The sequence below is a fragment of the Centruroides sculpturatus genome, unplaced genomic scaffold, assembly GCF_000671375.1.
Source record: "Centruroides sculpturatus isolate CEXI.00-Female unplaced genomic scaffold, Cexi_2.0 scaffold3, whole genome shotgun sequence".
Lineage (NCBI taxonomy): Eukaryota > Metazoa > Arthropoda > Arachnida > Scorpiones > Buthidae > Centruroides > Centruroides sculpturatus.
In genome coordinates this window covers 1,320,062-1,339,506 of record NW_019384366.1, presented here as the reverse complement: position 1 = coordinate 1,339,506, position 19,445 = coordinate 1,320,062, and the positions used below count along the sequence as shown (strand labels likewise).

The window sequence follows — 19,445 nt, the reverse complement described above, 5'->3', positions numbered from 1 at the left end:
GAATGTGAGGTGAGAGTATATACATGTATTTGATTTTGGCGATGACAGAAGAATGTTTGTGGTGCACAAAAGATTTTTCAAGTCTAAAGTCACTAAATGAATACATATTTGTAATTTAAAACTGACATAAAACCTGCACCCCTTTCAAGCACAGATAATCTTTGTCTTTCAATAGAAATATTTCAAATCAAATAACATTTTTTTATTATAGAAATAAGTTAAAAAAGTTACTTGAAGGAGTTTTATGTGGTGGATCACAGATAGGTTTGACAATCCCATTCTTCTGATTACTTTCTTCAGGAACTGTCTTCCAAATTCTCTCTTTTTCTAAATTCAAAAAATAATATATGATACTATCACTAAAGTAATAAAATGAAATTTGTTTTAAAAAACAATTACAGAAATCAAATTAATATTCTATCAAATTTTGGTAAACCACTGACAGAGCTTCTATTATTAAAATTGTGCAAATATTTATTATTAGTAATTTTAACATTGGACACAATTTCATTTTCAGTACAACACAAATTAAAATAGGAAAAAAGTGATCATATTATGAATAGTGATCAGTGCAAGATAATTATTTCATGTATGGTTTTTAAATTGTAACACTTAATATTGTAAGTAATCAAAACTCTTAATCATGTATTTATGTTAATATTAAATATATCATGATTTTGACCAAATTTACCTTTTTTCTTATCAGGAACTAAAGGCTTTAAATCTAAAAGCCTAAGGACTCGAACCTTTTCTTCGTAATCTGCCGACAGTCTTAAACTCTCTGTTACTTCTTTGCTAGGAATGGGAAGAGGTGAAGAGACATCTCTTTTTTCTTGTTCTTCTTCTTCCAGTTCAACTGGAGGACTGATACTACGTCTACCAAGAATCCTTCTACGTTTCATAAATTTTTGAAATTCCAAGTCTAGTAATGGATAAAAAATTTATGTCAATAACTAATAAAAATATTAGATTTATGATATCTAAAAAAAAATNAGTTTCTTAACTTTCCCGGCAACATTTAAAACTACTTGTGGAGTCATCTGTTATAAAAAGTTTTTAAAATAAAATATCATATTTTTAATTATTATAAAATGGCAAAAAGCTTAATTTTGAGGGTAGGGATGGGTTTTATAAAACATTGTAAATGATAATAACGAGTAAAATCGTCATTAAGTTCGATTCTACAGGAGATACATACGATCTCCATTCCATAATTTCTCCACCCCTCGACCTTTAATTACCAAAATTTGATAGCATTAATCTCCTAATAAACAAACATTCCTGCAAAATTTCAGAAATTTTCGACAAAAAGCATAGGAGCATAGCTTTAATTAAAGAGGGTGAACAAAATTGTCCCCTCCACACACACACACACACTATCATCCATATATAGAGAAAACACAGCCCGAATTTTTTTTTTTTCATTTGCCGACGCTTCACGGTCCCGAGTCTAAAAATGTAAAAATTTGGAGAAATCATTTTTTTGACAGATCGCAGTACTTTCCCCTCTGTTATATATTGTATATTATTTATAGTAAATAATGTATATAAGTATGTTTACACTTTCCTGGCTTTTATATAACAGCCAGGAAAGTAAAAACATAGTAAAAACAGAAAGTAAATAATGTCTTGCTATCAATGTAAATGGAAATAATACTATAAAATACAATTTTTTTGTCAAAGTCACTGAAATTTATATATTGTAGCATTTACATTTATCAGATTAGTATAGTGGGCATATTAAAAACTATTTTACTGTTAAATTTGTACTGTATATTTTATTCTTCTCGAAGCTAGAAAATTTTTCTAATTTGTATTTAGTAAACATCAAATTTTTTTATTTATATTTTTGTACTTATATTCATACTTCTGTAAATAAAATTCGTTTAATAATGCTTCTTGGAATTGCGACCGTATATGTCTCTCTCTCTCTGTGTATATATACAGGGTAGGAAAGAAAGTCATTTAATACCCTTGCTACTGAATATAGAATGTACCCAAAAATACGTACATACAGCACATCATGTAACGTGCATAATTCTGTAACCGTTGATGTAGGTCAACAAAATCTTTCAGCAATCAATTCCTTGTGAAATTATGACTGTAAATAATGTGTTACATAACTTTCTTCCCATTTACAGTTTTGGAATTGCATTCAATATGGCCGCTATCAAGATGGCGGCCGTGCGTGTAACACACGTCAATCTGTTTCCTCTTGATCTAATGTGTTTCTGACATGAGCGAATTAACTTTGGATAAAATCTATATTCTATAGCAGGGGTGTTAAGTGACTTTCTTTCCCACCCTCTATGTATATATGTTGTCGAAAATTATTTTTTAAAATTATAATTTACAAAGTCAAGGACAACGAAGTTTAATTGTGCAAAATTTATTGAATGTAATCAGATTAAGGAATGTGGAAAGAATTTTTCGAAGTTTACAGACTCCAGTTTTGGACTCGGACTTGCTCATCCCTAAAAAGAACTATCGAACTAAATGCAACCAAATTTGGTTTGCATACTTTCCTTACCTTTGGATTTCGATTTCGGAAATAAAAAGTTTAGTTTCAAAATTTCCAATATGGCGAAATTTGGTGCTAATGTTGCCGCAGTTAGTATATTACGTAAGTTGGTGACAACTTGAGTTAATAAAGGTTGAAAAGAGTGTTTAATGTGGATTAGCGATAAGTCATGGTGCTTAAATTACATGATCGCACTGGATAAACTTTACCATTAAAGCAATAGATAATGAAGTACTGTACTCGAGGAATTTTGATGTCTAAAGACCTTGCGATAAAATCCTTTACTACTTTAAGGAAAAAGATCTAAAGTTTTGAAGAAATAAGAACTTTTAATCAGGGACGGATCTACATAGGGACTAATAGGGCTTAAGCCTTGGACCCCGAGTATCAAGGGTCTACAAAAATTGAATTATCATCATAAATTTTAATATTTTTTCATTAACAATGAGCACTTGTCGTATATTAAAAAATAGTTAATAGGTTAAGTAAAAATGGGGTCCCATTGGACTTCAATAAGCCCTAGGCCCAGAAAAACTAGGTCCTCCCCTGCTTTTAATGAGACACTAGGAAGGTAACATAAACCAGTGAAAATGGCGAAAATGAAAGAGTCGCAAATAGACAATTCTCGAGACAGTTATAGTACGCATATTGTATCACGGTGATTGAGCATACCTTACTCTATAGGGCGGAAAATTTTGCGGCATTATCCCTTATAGAACATCTCTTAGTAAAGAATTGCTTTCTGGTAATTATTCTCAGCGAAAATCATTTGACATGTCATTCATAGCTCGAGTGATGATCGATGGTACATGCTTCTTGCAAATTCTATGGACCAATAAAACTCATTTTTAATTGATGTGTGAACAGTCACAACTGTCGTGTTTTTATAAAGTCTCCAATCTCTACCTTATATCTAATTTCTTATATAATTAAAGTCCAAAATTTAACAAAATGATATTTACTAACGATGAAATTTAATGTTTGCATAAACTACAAAGTTAGTTTATAATTAACAAGGCTTTCATTATTAAAGTTTAATTAACTCTAACGCGTTAAGTGATACAACAATAAAGGGAGGAAACATTTATCTAATTCTGAAAAAAATTAGTAATTGTTTCAAACAATAAAAGCAAAGGACTAAAAACTTCTTCGACAAGAAATACTTCTTACTTTTTAAGTTAAATCTACCTTAAAAAAACAAACTTTTCTTTAATCAATCCCCAATTCGTTACAATCGACTGGAAATTACACCTCAGCTCTCCTTTCTCAGTATTTTAAGCACTGAATGTCACATCATATTTCTAATGTCATTGCTGCTCATCTACACATTTTTTTGCTAACAATTGTTTTACTATTCTTTTACAGAATATTTTCCCGTAAAATATTTGAGAAAATATTATTAACATTAGGTTGAATAAATTACTCTGTAACATAACGGTGTAATGGCCTTTTTAAATGAGGAGGGATGGATATCCAAATTCCATGATAGTCTATATTTTCGTCAGGATTCCAGAGAAAAAGTATGAAAAATTTGGTGCAGATCGGGAAAACAGGAGTTAATAAGGGGGAATGAAATTTTTTATCAAATCGTAGATGCTATTTCGACTGGAATTTGCTGACATAAGCAATAATAAGTAGAGGGCAAAGCTGTCAGTTTTTTTAAAATTGAGATTAGTTTGAATAGAGGTTAGAGAATTTTCTTCCTTTTAACAAAACAAATTCTTTAAAATAAGAAAAAAATTCAAACCAAATACAGTATATCGGCTCCAAAAATTAAAATAACGTTTGAGCTCAATTACTTGCATTTTGTTCGGAGATAATTCGCACGTTTATCAAAAAAATCCCTTTCAGCAACCAAAAGTTACCATGGTGCATGTTTACGGCATCCTTCATCGCTCTATCGTATTTTATTATTTTTTCTTTTAAGAAAACACTGTACCTGGGCAGTGACATGTTCAGTAGGTTTGGAGACAAGCTTTAAAACATCATCATCCCTGTACTTCATCAAGGAAATTCTTTGGATACCACAGTTTCTATAGAAAATGGAGCATCCCTCATTTTGGCGTTAATGTGCAAAAGGTTATTGCACCAGCATTTCATGAATGAATGCAAGTGGTTAGCCGCTAATTTCCAACAATATGGCCACCATAGTCACTAAACTTTATTCCTTGTGATTTTTGGTTATTGCGTACTTTAAAGAGCCATGTTTATCATAATGATGCTTCTAACTTAGCTGTCCTAAAAAACAGAATTTCGCTACGTGAGAGACAATTGCACCCAAGTCAGTGAGATTTCGTCGTCGAGTGCGTTTGTTAATTAAATGCACGCTTTAGAACAGGAAAATGCATGATACGTATAGTGAAACCGTTAGTCTTGTTTATTGGCTAGTTGAACATTTTTGTATGCTCAATTTGACATGTGTAAAATTACCCTATATGACATGCTAACCTATGAAGCGTTAAAGGTTATGGAATTTGTACTCGTCGCACTAAATTGCAATAAAATCATTTCCTTTGTGTCTCAGCATCTCTTTATTAACTGAATTACAACCTATCTAATATGCAAATTGCAGCGATATCAGCGACAAATTTTCCCCATATGAAAATTTCGAAATTAAACTTTTTATTTGCGAAATCGAAATCCCATGGTCAGGAAAATGCACACACCAAAATTAGTTGCATTTGGTCAAATAGTTCCTTTCTACACAGAGCTCCAAACACCATCTGTTTAATTATAATCACTTTTTATACCGATTGTATTTAAAAATTCATTTATTCAGATAAACGTAGAAAAACTGTAAATAACCGAAAAAAAATTTTCTTATTCTCAAAAGAAGGCGTTTTTTTCAATTTCGCAACTTTTTTACAACTTATTTTTAATATTGTTTTATATATTAAAAGGTTAAATAGTAATTAAAATTTTTTAATTTATTGAACAATTTATATATCGATTAGGCCTAAATCATTTGAGTTATAAGTAAAGTTATTTTTTATAAATGATATCACGAATACAGTAGACCCCTATAACGCGGATTCCTATAACGCGGATTCCTATAACGCGAAATTCTTATAAAACGGAACGTATTTACCGCGTTATAGGGGATCTACTGTACCTGTATAATAATTAAGAGTTTTTGTAGCTAAAACTAAATTTATGCAAAAATTAATAACTTTAAATTGTAAAATGTTTCTCTTAAGAAATTTTAATGCATGTTAAAAGTATTATATTAGAGTCACATGTAATTTATATACTGTATAATTTATGTAACTTTTTATATAAGTATCAAATATAAATGAAAAAAATTTATATATTCTACAACATATATACCTGCTTATTTTAATTATTAAATTATTAATATATACAAAAAAATGTTATAAACGTGATATAATAAATTATAGATAAGTGTAGATAAACTAAACTGCATTACTTTACATGATTTATCCATATCATTTGTTGAAAATGATACGATAATATTTATAATTGAAAGAACAAGTAAGATAGATTAAGAGAAAACTTACGATGAAAAGTAAATAATTTTGTCGTAAATTAAATGCTATCTTGGAGTAAAATTCTCTATATAAATCTACAGAAATGATCGTGACAAATTACAATGTCTATCGAAAATTCCAAATAACTAAAAAGTTCTATCTTAATTTTAATAATTAAGAGAGTAGATAGATGAAAATAATTCCTGTGATAAACATTGATATGTTAATAATACAGATAATATTTCTATTAAAATCAACGATTATAATAATCATAACAATTACAATGATACATTTATTCATTTTACACAGTTTCAATAACAAATGCAAATTTCAGATAACTAATACGAATTAAATTAGAGTATTTAAATTATTCATCAATAATTATCTAGTAAATAAATATTTATAAACTCATAATATCTTTGAATTATAACAATTTGACAAAGAAAAATTTTAAGTTAATCTAATCCTTTAATTTATATAAAAAAATTTTTTTGATTTTTAACACCAAGAACTGCAAACATATGTTTTCTTTTGCAAAAATTTCCATATTTATAATAATATAAACACTAGTATAAAAATGAAAGCAAGTTTAATATCATACTAAGTGTAGGCGCTGTCCATAAATGATGTCCATAAATGATGTCCACACTGAAAGGGGGAGGGAATTACGACAAGGGGGAGAGATTGAGCTTCAGTGTACATTCGTTTATTTCATTAAATTTTATACAGTTTATGCATTTTATTTTATTTATTTTAAAATTTCTTGTATGTTTTGTTTATATTTATTGTATCTATCATTCATAAATTGATAAAGATTTTAAAGTGGGTTTTGTTGGACGTCCGAAGAGGAGAGGGGTTACGGAAATTTGGACAAACTGGAACAAGAGGAAAGAGTAAAAATTTTAAGAAAAATGCGACATAATTTATGGGCAGCTCCTATATTTAGAAAATATTCGTTTTATAATGATTAGCACAGGTCTTAATCCTTTGCTTGTTCTCGCACAAATAACTCATATCCTCCACCTATCCGGTCCTGCTTATCCGTTTACTAACCCCTCTGGGCTAATTGTCCCCTTATTAAGGCTAGTTACGAAGAGTAATGTCTTAATTCCTCCAAATCCTATTTACTACTACTAATATCATCTCATTTCTCAGAAAGGACATTTTACAATTCTCATTTAGGCCCATTTCACACGATCTGAGTATTTGCCCGTCCAGATAAAACTCTGAAATTGAATGTTACTCGGATGAGTAGTAGTACATTGCGAGGGCATGAGACTTTTCACATGGTGAAATCTCCATTCAGACGACAAATCTGCTCGGATCTCCTTGCTACTAACTCATGGATCTGGCACTGAAATTTGTTCGTCTCTCAACTCACAGAGCACCGGAACAAATGCCTGTCTTCATTCGTTCTGGGTGATTAGACGTCCGGGCGCCTTCAGTTAGCTTCTGCTCCACAGAGTTATGTTTGTCAGTTTTATCAGGCATCATAGTAACGTAAGATTTTGTAGCTTTTATTTTTATCCTGAAGTAGTTGAAGAATTTGGCGCTATCTGCTCTGAGTTCTTCAAAAAGTACATAGTAAGCTCCAACAAGTAGTTTTCCCCCCCCCCACCAAAAGGTGAATCACATTTGCCTATTGCGTCTATTTTTCCATCTACATCACACTAAATAAAGCACGGAATTTCCAATGCACGTTATCCATTGCATTAGACTTTAGAGACTTTTCATTTTTAATTGGAAAACGATGTAATTCCAGATGTGAATAGACATCCGGCCTATACACGGACGAAATCCGGGTGCTAACACCCGGATTGTTTGATAGGGACTTTAGAATTATCGTTGCTCCTGCACTGATACAATTTGACATTAATTATAAGAGCAGTTTTACATAATCAGTTTTCGGTAGTGTAGACCAAATTTTTTAATTTCACATTATAATGTACTATTTTCATAACTTTACATGGTTATTTTATTATGGGATTCTTGCGATTTATAGAAATCTGAAACAGGATGTAAAACCAATTCTAATATACTTGGGGCTACCTACCAGTCCGATCATCGTTTTTTTTCATTCATTGATAATATTGTCGTTGTCCCTTGTAAGTTCGTGTTTTTCAAAAAATTGTACAGTACATCCATATTGAATTCTTTATAGTCTTGAAAATAGCCAGGTTACTTTTTCATTTGTTTAAGACAGAACATTCAAATGGGCATTATAACTGCGATGTCATTCCACCGCCCAAAGTACTGTACAGTACAAGTCCCCTTTATACACAAGATAACAGGTAATAAATATTTATTTTAATCTGCGCGCTTTCCTTCGATTAATTCATTTTCTGCAGGATGATATGAAGACCTGGTATAGTGTTCGTTCCTTTATCATTCATTCACCTTTTGAAATTCGGATGAGGTAAAAGCAGCTTCACAGTCACTACTCATACTGGCAATTTCTCAAAGTAAAGTAAAACACGATATGCATTTTCTTTCATTGCCTACGTCAATGTTACTCTAATACCTTCGTCTATGATTAGAAGGAAAGATTTAGTAAGACCAGATTCCACGCTCCGTTTGCTTAATTCAGAGAAACCAATGCCCAGTTTGAAATGGGTTGGATGAATATTTTGATACTATCGTGGATTTTCGATACGGATTTGTATTTAAATTTGATTTTTTGGCAAGATTTGATATAGTTCTTTATCATCTCCTTCACGTTTTCCCTTAAATGTAGCTTTATATTAAGTCCATAATAAGTTCGCAACATACTGTCGTGGCTGTCACTGTACGGGTCATCATGATACCGCTGTAGTATATTTTTCATATTTACTGGCATCATGCCACGCCCATTTCCCTGTTTTTGGAAATTTATATGTGCGAGGATGTAGGCTATTTTGTGAGTTTTAAACTCAGAACAAAATTTTTATTATTTATCATTATTTCCCTTCCTCCAGTTTCGTTTTTAGGAGGTAGAAGTTAGACCTTTTGACCTATCAATGTACTGCGTCACGTCGAAAGCAGTAGGCTTTCAAAGACATTTAGGACGACAGATAAAGTTCTCCCCTCACATCCGGGGATTATTCATTGCCACCTTCGTTTTAATGTACAAATAACATTCCAATTAACTTAATCCTCAACTTGTTACATAATAGAGGGTAACAAAAGGTCACCGACAAGACTAGACCGAACCGAACAAACCCCCCCTCTATTCCGTTCGATGTGAACGATGAGAAAACAGATCAAGATGACCATAAAAGGCAACAATCATTACTAAGGTGCAAGACTAACTCTGACCTTAGTCACCTCTAGCAATTAATTCCGTTAGTTTGACAACTGTTATCAAATTTATGAGCGGGAAGAAGTGACAATGCCGGATAGAAGAAGTAATAAATCTACAGAAAGATTTGGATGTTTGACAACTAACATAAGCAATCCCGGACAAGTCGAAATTACATGGAATTGCATCAGAATGTTCGCCGATTTTCTTCCCTCTCCGTTGTGGGTATAAAGAGGGCTTGGACACAGTCCTCCGGGAGAACATCAACTGCGGACATCATCAGGAGTCAACAGGCCCATACCGCCATTCCCTCCATCGTCACCCTTGCCTTCCCGCTATAATCGCCGTCTGTCTCTCGATGAACCTGACCTGATTGAAAAGAGAGGACCTCCGATCCGGGTGCGTTCCAACGACGACCCATACTAGGAAAGTGGAACCCGTGAGGTAACCCATATCCAAATTTCGACCCTCTCTCTTTCTCATCACTCTCGCTCTCTCTGTTATAGATTGAACTTAGGCTAGTTGAACTTAGACGATATTGTGCCTTATAGAGGCTAGAAATTAGACGACTTATCGACGACCGAATATCTTGTCGCGATATAGAAATATTTTGGATTATTCCCTTTTTGTAGCCTTTTGATTTGTACTCGTTTGTATAGCTTTAGATAATTAAATATGTTATTCTTGTTTAACCTGTGTAATTATTCGGAAACCTGTCGACGTACTTGCGATCCTCCCCACTCACATTTTTAGCCCTCCGAAAGCCATCCTCTGACAGAGCCGCTGGTAAGTGGGGACAACGAAGCCCCTCGGTTCTCACATATGCATTAATTTGTTAATAGCAATATTCGTACAATTCAGGCATAGACGGTAAATTGCATAAGCATCCATTAACCCGTTTCCAGATCTAAGGTTGAATTTGATCCTTCCTTTTGACTCTTTAACAGACAAAAATATTAGTGCTGATAAACAATGGTTCCATAAATGACTTTGTACTATAATGCTTTGGAAGTATTTAATTCCTTGATGATTGCCAATCATTCTTTCACGGTAGTTGAGTACCGTTAGTTGATCTCCGCATGACTGAAGTGTGAGATGATAACCGATGACTCTATGTTGTCTGTTACGAACCTCTTTCAGATTTCGTTGGTACAAAAAGATCCACTGCCCACATAGGAGTGTCAGTACAAAGCTCAAAATCGAGGTTTCAATGGGGAACTAGGTGGATAGAATTGGATGTTATTCGTTCAACAAGTTCCTGGTAGGCATATTCATATTCCTCTCTCCAAACATAAGATGAGTTCTTTTTAAGTTATCTAAAGGTCTCACAATCATTAGGAATACATGAATGAAAATTACCTGTCGGTCCGGTGAAACACGTAATTTTATGGATTTTATAGGTTTAACATCGATCCACCATTTTCAGCCGATTTAATGGCTGTGATCTTATCCAAAAAGCTTAATATTAAGAGTATTAAATTCTGACTTACTGACTCGTGAGATTGATAGCAAACCGCTATTAGAGAGCTTCTGAATTACTTGATAGGCTAATCGGGCGTTACTTATTTCATTTTCAGCACCAATTCTCTATTGTTAATTTTTCCTTGTCCTAGAAATCTTACATTTTGCCAGTTGAACTCGCTAAAGCAATTTCTTTGATTTTTAGAAGTTGTTTTTTAATCTTCGACTGTTCGTAAGATAGAGTTGATAAATTTTCTTTTTCACAATGCCTCGAAGCGAATTATCACATTAAGTCTGAACTTTAAGGATACCAAACGTAATTACTCACTATTGTCATAATACTGAAGTCTTATCAAAAATTAAATAAAATGAATAATTAACCGAAAATATAATCTCAAACATTTGTTTGAGAGATTGTGATCTGTATATTTAGACTTTATGGCCACTCTGTATATTCAAAAATCTTGACGAAATAAGTATCCTATATAAATTTAAGAAATGTTCAAATCAGCTTTATTAACTTTTTATTATTAAATTTTCTGTCAAAATTGTCTTATTAAATCAATACATAATTTTAATATTAAGAAATAAAAGAAATTTCAACGAAATTATTAGGGGAGATCGGGGCAACTTCGGCATGCGGGGCAAGTTTGTCAAGCGCTTTTTTTTAAAAACAAATTAAAAGGAGACTTTGGTTATAGGTTAGGCAGTTGAGTTTTATTGGTGGCTTGTTGAGTGTAGTGTTTTTATTGTTCTCCAACAAGCGTAGTTGAATTATCAAGCAAATTTTCATTTTCGTTCAATTCCATATAATATTTTTTTTCCATTTATATTGAATTGGCAGGTTTTGTTATAATTCCATGATAACGAAAGTTACTTTTCCTGTTAGAAGGATGTAACTTCAACTTATTCACGTGGCCAGATCGTGGCTTGGCATTCTGTTCTCAGGGTTGTACTTAATGTTTCGAAATCATGACTAGCGGGGTAAGATCGGCAACATAAAGCCACATTAGAAGCAAAGGATAAAAATCAAACAGATGATAAATGAAAACATGTTTGCATTTGTTATTCATGTATATATGTCTTTGAACTTGCATTTCGTTGTAATAATATTAAATGGGTGTTGGATTTGTATTTCTTTGTTTTAATAGTGAATTCCAACTTATACATTGTTAATAACATAATTTTATATACGTGCCTATCTTGCCCCATTACTGTTGCCCCTATACCAGGGGCAACTTTAATAAAAATAATTAAAATAATTACAACTTTACAAAAAGAGAGAAGTTGCCGATCTTGCCCCTATACCCGGGGCAACTTCGTCAATTTCTCTCTTCTTGTAAAGTTGTAGTTATTTTAATTATTTTTATTTCCAAACTGATTTTAACCAGTTCTATAGTAAGGAAACATTCCAATAGACAATAAACAAAGCTTTTTTTTCAGTTTACAGCAGTATTTATTACACAAAATTTAAGTAAAGCTTAACATGCCGATCTTGCCCCGATCTCCCCTATATTTTGAGTCTATAGTTTGAGAACGATAAATTTGAGTACAGCTTTAAAACTAGACAAAACATACGACAAATCTTAAATTAGCATACTTACAAAAAATCTTTTAAAAAGTCTTAACTTTTAAAAGTTAACTTTTAAAAGTTGCTTAACTTTTCCAGTAACAGAACTACCTGTGGCGCCATATGTTATGGTGTTTTATTTAAAAACTTTTTATATTTTTAATTATTATAAAATAACAAAAAGCTTGATTTTGAGGGTATGAATGAGTTTTATAAAAATTATAAATGCTAATAATAAATAGAATCTTCATTAACTCCGACCCTATTAGAGATATGACACACAACCCCTTTATCTCCTCCTCGACCTTTAACCACCAAAATTTAACTGTGTCAATCCTTTTAATATACAAACCTCCCTGCAAAATTTCAGAAAATTTCGACAAAAGACACAGTAGTTATTAAACTTCAAATTGGGTGAACAAAATCATGGCCCCTACATATACTAGCATCCATACACACTGAAAACTTTCACCGAATTTTTTGCATTTCTCGACGTTTCAAAAATGTGAAAATCTTCGGAAGTCATCTTTTGACCGATCTCTATGCTTTCTCTCTGTTATACAGGCTATAACAGAGCCGGAAAAGTAAAAGTTTCCTTTAAAAAGTAATGAGAAAATAAAAGTAATTGTAAGATGGGAACTTGAAGAGAACTTTGAAAAATTTAAACTAGTAAAATGCTTTCCGCTGAATTTATCGAGTTAAATAAACCAAATGAAAATTTAAAAAGATATATATATATATATTGAAAAACTTTTGAAATTATAAACTAACTATTCAAAAAAGTTAAGATAAATAAATAATTTATAAAAATTAGATTTATATCAGATTAATTTCTCTACTAATGATCAGTAATGAACTACTAAGTATAAAATACGTCCTAGTTCATTAATACAGCTTCAAGCGTGAGGTTAATTTCTTTAATTATCTTCATAATTCTGTAATTGTAACTATATTTATTTTTAAGTAAATTGCGTAAAAACAAAAATAATTGAAATACAATCATCATTAATGGGGATATTTTGAACACATGATCATACACATCGTAAATATTATCAATTATATTTGCCAATTTTGTGGAGAAACAAAATATACTTCATTGTAATATCAAATAAAATTAATATATTTATAAATAAATACTTTATATTTAGAAATATTAAATTTGTAAAAATTTATTTAATAATTCAAATAAAACCAGGAATGATTTCAAAGAGAAATTTTAAATTTTTAAAGATTTAATGCAGATATTTGCCCAATTTATTGTGGTAATCTCTATGCAATGAAATCTAAATAAATTATTCAACCGAAAAATATTTTAAAATATTAAATATCTATAAAAGAAATTTAGTTATATATAGTTTTAATTTAGTCACAGGTTAAATTTGTTAATTATTAATTCTAATCTATAGATTAACATTTAAGTACTAAATCGAATTTTCTATTTTCTTAACTTTATATTCTCGATTAATTATTAATTTCAGACATTTTATTAGAAAAATATTTATTTGAATAAAGGTGAGAAAAGGTATTTTATTACCAATTTGAGGTAACAAATAATGTAAGAAATAAATAATAAGAATAGATGTAAGAAATTTGATGTAAGATTTTTATTCAAATTTCTTCTTATATATTTATATATAGTCTGGGACATTGTTACTTTTATTAACAAAATCTTACTTTAAGTTTTATTTTAAGTGCTTTTAGATTTATTGTAAATTTGTATATTACTTTTTAATGTTTTTATACGTCTTGAAAATCACGCATCATTTTAAGTGAACGTATAAATATCACAATGAAATTATATTGTCACGTCACGTCTTTTGTCATAACAATATAATTTTGTGGTGGCATGCATTTCAAAAAAATTAAAAAAAAAAGAAAACTTACAATTTTTAAAATATTAAAGAATGATATAGGACTAAAGAGATCAATCACTTATACCATAGATTAAATATAGATAATGTCAAATAAATGTATGTCAATGGAACCGATGGAAAAATAATGTAGTATTTGTCATATTAATTTCAAATAAATTTCTCTAGTCGATAGGAAAAAAATCGATAAAGGAAACTTCAGGAAACTTCGATTTAATCGATTTAGCACAATTTCATTTTAGTGAAATATCAAGAATCATATTTTAAAACTTATTATATCAAGTTTAAATTCATAAATAGGTTCTTTAAACACATTAATAATTCAAACTGTTCTATAAATTAAGTAGATTTATACATTAGAAATGATGAATTATCGATCAAGTTGACAGATAACGAAATATTATTTAAATATAGAATTAAAGTTAGTAACACTTAATATATGTAATTTTTTTTATTTTAATTCTTTGTTTATGCATATAAATTATTTACACAGATTTTCCATTAAAATTACTTTTAAACTGTTTCATTATATATACAAATCTGCTTTTGAATTTAAATTAGATTAGAATAAAATTGAACTGTAAAATTCTATAACAATTTTTTTATTAAAAGAAAAACTTAAATCTTTTTATACCTATTAAAATTTTCGGATATTTTATGATGTATGTCTGTGTATGTATGTATGTATGTATGTATATATATACTGTATATATTAATGATTAATTATTAATAATTATTCCTGAAGGGTTTTGTATCTTTATTTTTTAAGACTTAAGAGAATTGTTTAGAAATAGTCACACGTGTAGTCGTGGCCGAGTGGTTAAGGCGATGGACTCGAAATCCATTGGGTTGTATCCGCGTAGGTTCGAATCCTACCGACTGCGGTCGACGTTTTGCTCTCTTACTTGTTAGTGCTTTCAGAGCATAAATAGTTTTAAAAAATCCGTTGAAAGATCAAAAATTTGTTTGGACGGGTCAGACAAAACCACAAAGGATACCAAAAAAAAAAAAAAACTTTAGGAAGTTCATATATCAGCATTATTATACATTATACAAAACGAAATTTTTATTTTTCAAGTTAAAAAGTTAAATTTTTGTTATTACATTGATAAAACAATTTTTTGTGTTCAGTATTTTAAAATTTATTTAAAATCATTATTTACTTAAAATATTCTCAATTAAATCGATTTTTATTTATTTTACAATTTATTAACGTATTAATATACATTTTTTCTATAAATGAAAATATTTATAGAAATGTTTTAATTAATTTATAAAATTAATTAGATTTAAATAATTTATAAAAAAGTAAATCTAGTAAAAGTAAAAGTAATAATAAGTATAAAGTAATAATAAAATGTAAGAGTAAAAAAATTAATTAGTAACGAGTCTAAACATTACTCATTAGACCAACAAGCAAGCCAGAATGGTGATTTTTCAGTGTTTTATATACATAACCATTGCAAAACTTTTTTATAAAACATTGTAATCGTAGATTTTGAAGTATGCCTATTGCTAATATAAAATATACTTTAAAAAATTTATAAAAATAATTATCAAATTTGCCAAATATGATCTATATATAAACATATTTATAGAATTTTAAAATAACTATTGACTTCAAGAGTCCATTTTATCTTAATACTTTATATAGAAGATATGAATTTCAGTTCATTTCTTATCCAATAAGAAGTTGAATATTTTAAATTTGTAATTTTGTGTACAGTTTTTTAAGTTATTTTTTAAATTTCATTTTGTATAATGTATATTAATGCTGATATGTGAACTTCTTACAGTTTTTTTACTCTAAATTTACATATTTATTCATTTAATTAATTATAATTTTAAATAAACTAATGATTAAAATAATGTAAAATACTTTTTAATTCTGTCAATAACTTCATTTTTAATTTAATTTTTTCTTTTTTAAATTTAACAAGGAACAACAATTAAATTTGATAAATGTGAATAGAAAATCATTTTTAAAATCCAATAATAAATCATTCGTTTTCCATGATAATTATAGAATATAGAAACAATATTTTCTGTAAAATTCCATTGCATTCGCTTGCTTTCAAATAATGTTAAAGTAGAAACTGTCGAAATCAAATAACTGCGTATTACAAATTCCTAAAATAATTAGATTGTTCGTGTTTAGAAACTACATAATTAGTATTTTGAGTTATTAATATATTTTTTATGATAACTCTACAATTTAGACAAAGCTAACAGATATCATATATAGGAAACTGAGACTAATATTTATATATACTAATATATAAACTTTTAAATGTGTATAAATTATACTTAAATAGCTTTTTCTAGTTAAAATATAAAAGATTTTTAATGTTTAAGATTAGAAGATTAAATAAATTAAAAAGTTAGAATAAATATTATAAATAACGCCAAACTTTTGGTTTTATAAATTAAGTTATAATCAAATTAAAATTTTATTTTTCATTATTAGAATATTACATAAAATTAAATTACTAAAATAATAAAAATACTAGTAGCATTTATCGAAGTTTGCATTTTCAACACCAGATGGTAGCACGTTAAAATAATTTTAATATTATAATACTTTTCCTATAAAATAATTTCATATAATATTACTTAACTGCTTAGAAACATTTATTAATTTGTGATTATTTTAATATAATTTTTTCAATAAAATTAAATTTTTTTTTAAATTTTCATTTATAGAAAAGTGTATATTAATAGCGTTAATAAATTGTAAAATAAATAAAAATCGATTTAATTGAGAATATTTTAAATAAATTTTAAAATACTAAACACAAAAAGTTGTTTTAGTAATAACAAAAAATAATACAAAAAACAAAAAAATTAACTTTTTAACTTGAAAAATGAAAAATAATTTTGAAAAAATTGCAAATTATTGTAACAATATGAATTTTATAAAGTATCAATGAGAAATAACAAAGGAACGAGTCTGTAATCGTTGATAAAGCTGTCAGTTTGATACATATCATCAAACCGCAAGTTAATGCATGCTTATCATTTAGAGAAACCATGCAATATTCTAATTAATAGGTATTTATTATCAATATTAAATACGAAGTCACTAGAGGATGGAAAGATAATCAATTCTAACCAAATCTAATAATAACTGTAGATGTAAATCGATGATGTGAATAATTGCATGCCATTCTTCATATTCTAGCCATAAAATGGTTTAAAAATTATGTAACCCTCTATAAAGGCTATAACTGTGCGCATTTATAAAACTTTAAGTCGAAAATTTCAATAAATTTGCGAGTTAATGGTGTAGATACATTAATGAAAGCTGTGTATGAGAGAAGATACGAGGTTAACTATTTTTGAAATTATTTTTACGATCGTTTAAATATTATACCTTTCGCCTGCAGTTGTTAATACTAGATGGTGCCACGAGATTTGTTTTAAACTTTTTTTTCCTCCCCTCGCCCCAAAATTTATCTTTAAACGTTGATATATTATAACCTTATTTAATTTGTAGCCTATCTGCAAGGGATATAATACGCGTAATTTAAATTTATCGCATCTGTTACAGAACGTTAGTTTCTAGATCCTTATCAGAATCGGAAAGTCGTAGGAAAAATTTAACTGACCATAACGACAGATTTAACGCTAAGTCATAGCTGAATGTAATAACAATAGGTTGATTTCTACATCTGATAAACTTTATATTACATCTTCAGAAAGTGGTAACATTCGTAATATGTAAATTATTTTTCCTGATGTGGATATTAATTTAATGTACAAACATACTTTCAACAATGTTAAAATTACGATTTGTGTAAATTGACGTCATTTAAATAATGGAAAGTCGGAATATACCTTATTCAACGTTCCTTTGCGCAAAATAAATATTATTATACATTACTGACAAAGCTATATTGCTGTAAGAATGTTTAATATTGTAAACATCACTCAGAATTCTTATCATCTAATATCTTTGCTGTACGACGACGTTTCCTCCGTTAATAACAAATTCTACAGTAACATTTTCAATTAGTGTGCAAGGCTGCATGATGATGGTTAAAATTTAAAGGTAATCTCTAGTTATTTATGACTATCCGAATGCTTATTTATTTATTTCATGATGGTTATGTGTCAAGAAAAAATTTAAGAAGTTAAAATTTGACTCTGATAATTATTCTTGAATTTTTTAAAAAATTTGAATACTTTTAATTGACTATAAAGGCATTTAAATTCTTACAGGATTCTATGTGTATTAAGGACAAGAGATATTAATTGTAATCATACTTAATATAGCAACTTCTGTCTGGAGTGTAATTATTACAACGGCGAGTAATCTTTATCACTTTAGTTAATTATGCCTGTAAATGATACTTTCCTGCGAGACGAATTCGCAATACAGATAAAATTGACTACAATTAAAATCATATTTATAATTTACATCGATTTAAATATTTCGTTATAATTATTTTTAACGTTAAAAAATCATTTATAAATTATTTATACGTTAAAAAAATAAATGTATTAATTAACTTTTTAATTCTGGCTACTTGACTATCGGTATGAGATTATATATACAGTATATATATAGTCTCTATATATATATCATCTCATACAGACATATATATATATATATATATATATATATGGATGTGCACAATGTGCTTTTTTCCTCTTATTCATTTATGTCATCTGTTTTTTGTCTGTAAGATTTGTAGGAAAATAGAATAGTTGAACTTTTCAGGATTTTGACAGAAAAACTTTTCTTACATATGTGATAAGCCAAGGGTATAGGTGTGCTATCTATATCACTTATGGGCACACAATCACAAGATTGGCTCACTAAAACTTTTTCTAGGAGGGCTTTTTATATGCTGTTAAAAAGAAAGATCTGGACGGTAAAGTCTAGATCACATCAGGATTCCTTGACACCAGTTAACCACTTTTATTTTATGCGGATTAACACGCGTATTTATTCGAGAGAGATGAGAACTTGTGTTTGATTCAGATATTGAGGAGATGTTTCTTTAACAAATAAAAACAAATATTTAATGAACAAAATTAAACAAATTAATACAAAATTTGAATATACGAATAAAGCGATTTTAAGACTTTTGAATAAAATCGTTTTGAGAGAGAGAGCTCACAATTTAAATCATTAATCGTACTACCTCTATGTATCTTTATCTTCTTCTGTTCTTTAGATGAATATGACTATTCTTCTTGGTCCATCATTGGCACATATTTAAATAATTTCTTCCCTATTTACTGACTTAAA

At 29.0% G+C, this 19,445-nt stretch overlaps 1 protein-coding gene and 1 non-coding gene across 2 annotated transcripts; one reads left to right on the top strand and one right to left on the bottom strand.

Moving 5' to 3' along the window:
- Nucleotides 1–205: 205 nt before the first annotated feature.
- On the bottom strand, nucleotides 206–4,396 carry LOC111642569. The gene is made up of 3 exons (XM_023388929.1): nucleotides 4,387–4,396; nucleotides 692–922; nucleotides 206–327 (listed from the first exon to the last, which is right to left on the bottom strand). Exons 1-3 carry the CDS (start codon nucleotides 4,394–4,396, stop codon nucleotides 206–208), a joined length of 363 nt encoding a protein of 120 aa, XP_023244697.1.
- A 10,594-nt stretch (nucleotides 4,397–14,990) lies between these two features.
- Nucleotides 14,991–15,072, top strand: Trnas-cga. The gene has a single exon. It is a non-coding gene; the product is annotated as a tRNA-Ser (tRNA).
- Nucleotides 15,073–19,445: the final 4,373 nt, after the last annotated feature.

Bases quoted from the DNA above. Each gene is read 5' to 3' on its own strand.
- LOC111642569 (XM_023388929.1), bottom strand. The intron at 328-691 runs GTAAATTTGGTC...TTTTGAATTTAG, and splicing joins AGTTCCTGATAAGAAAAAAG to AAAAAGAGAGAATTTGGAAG.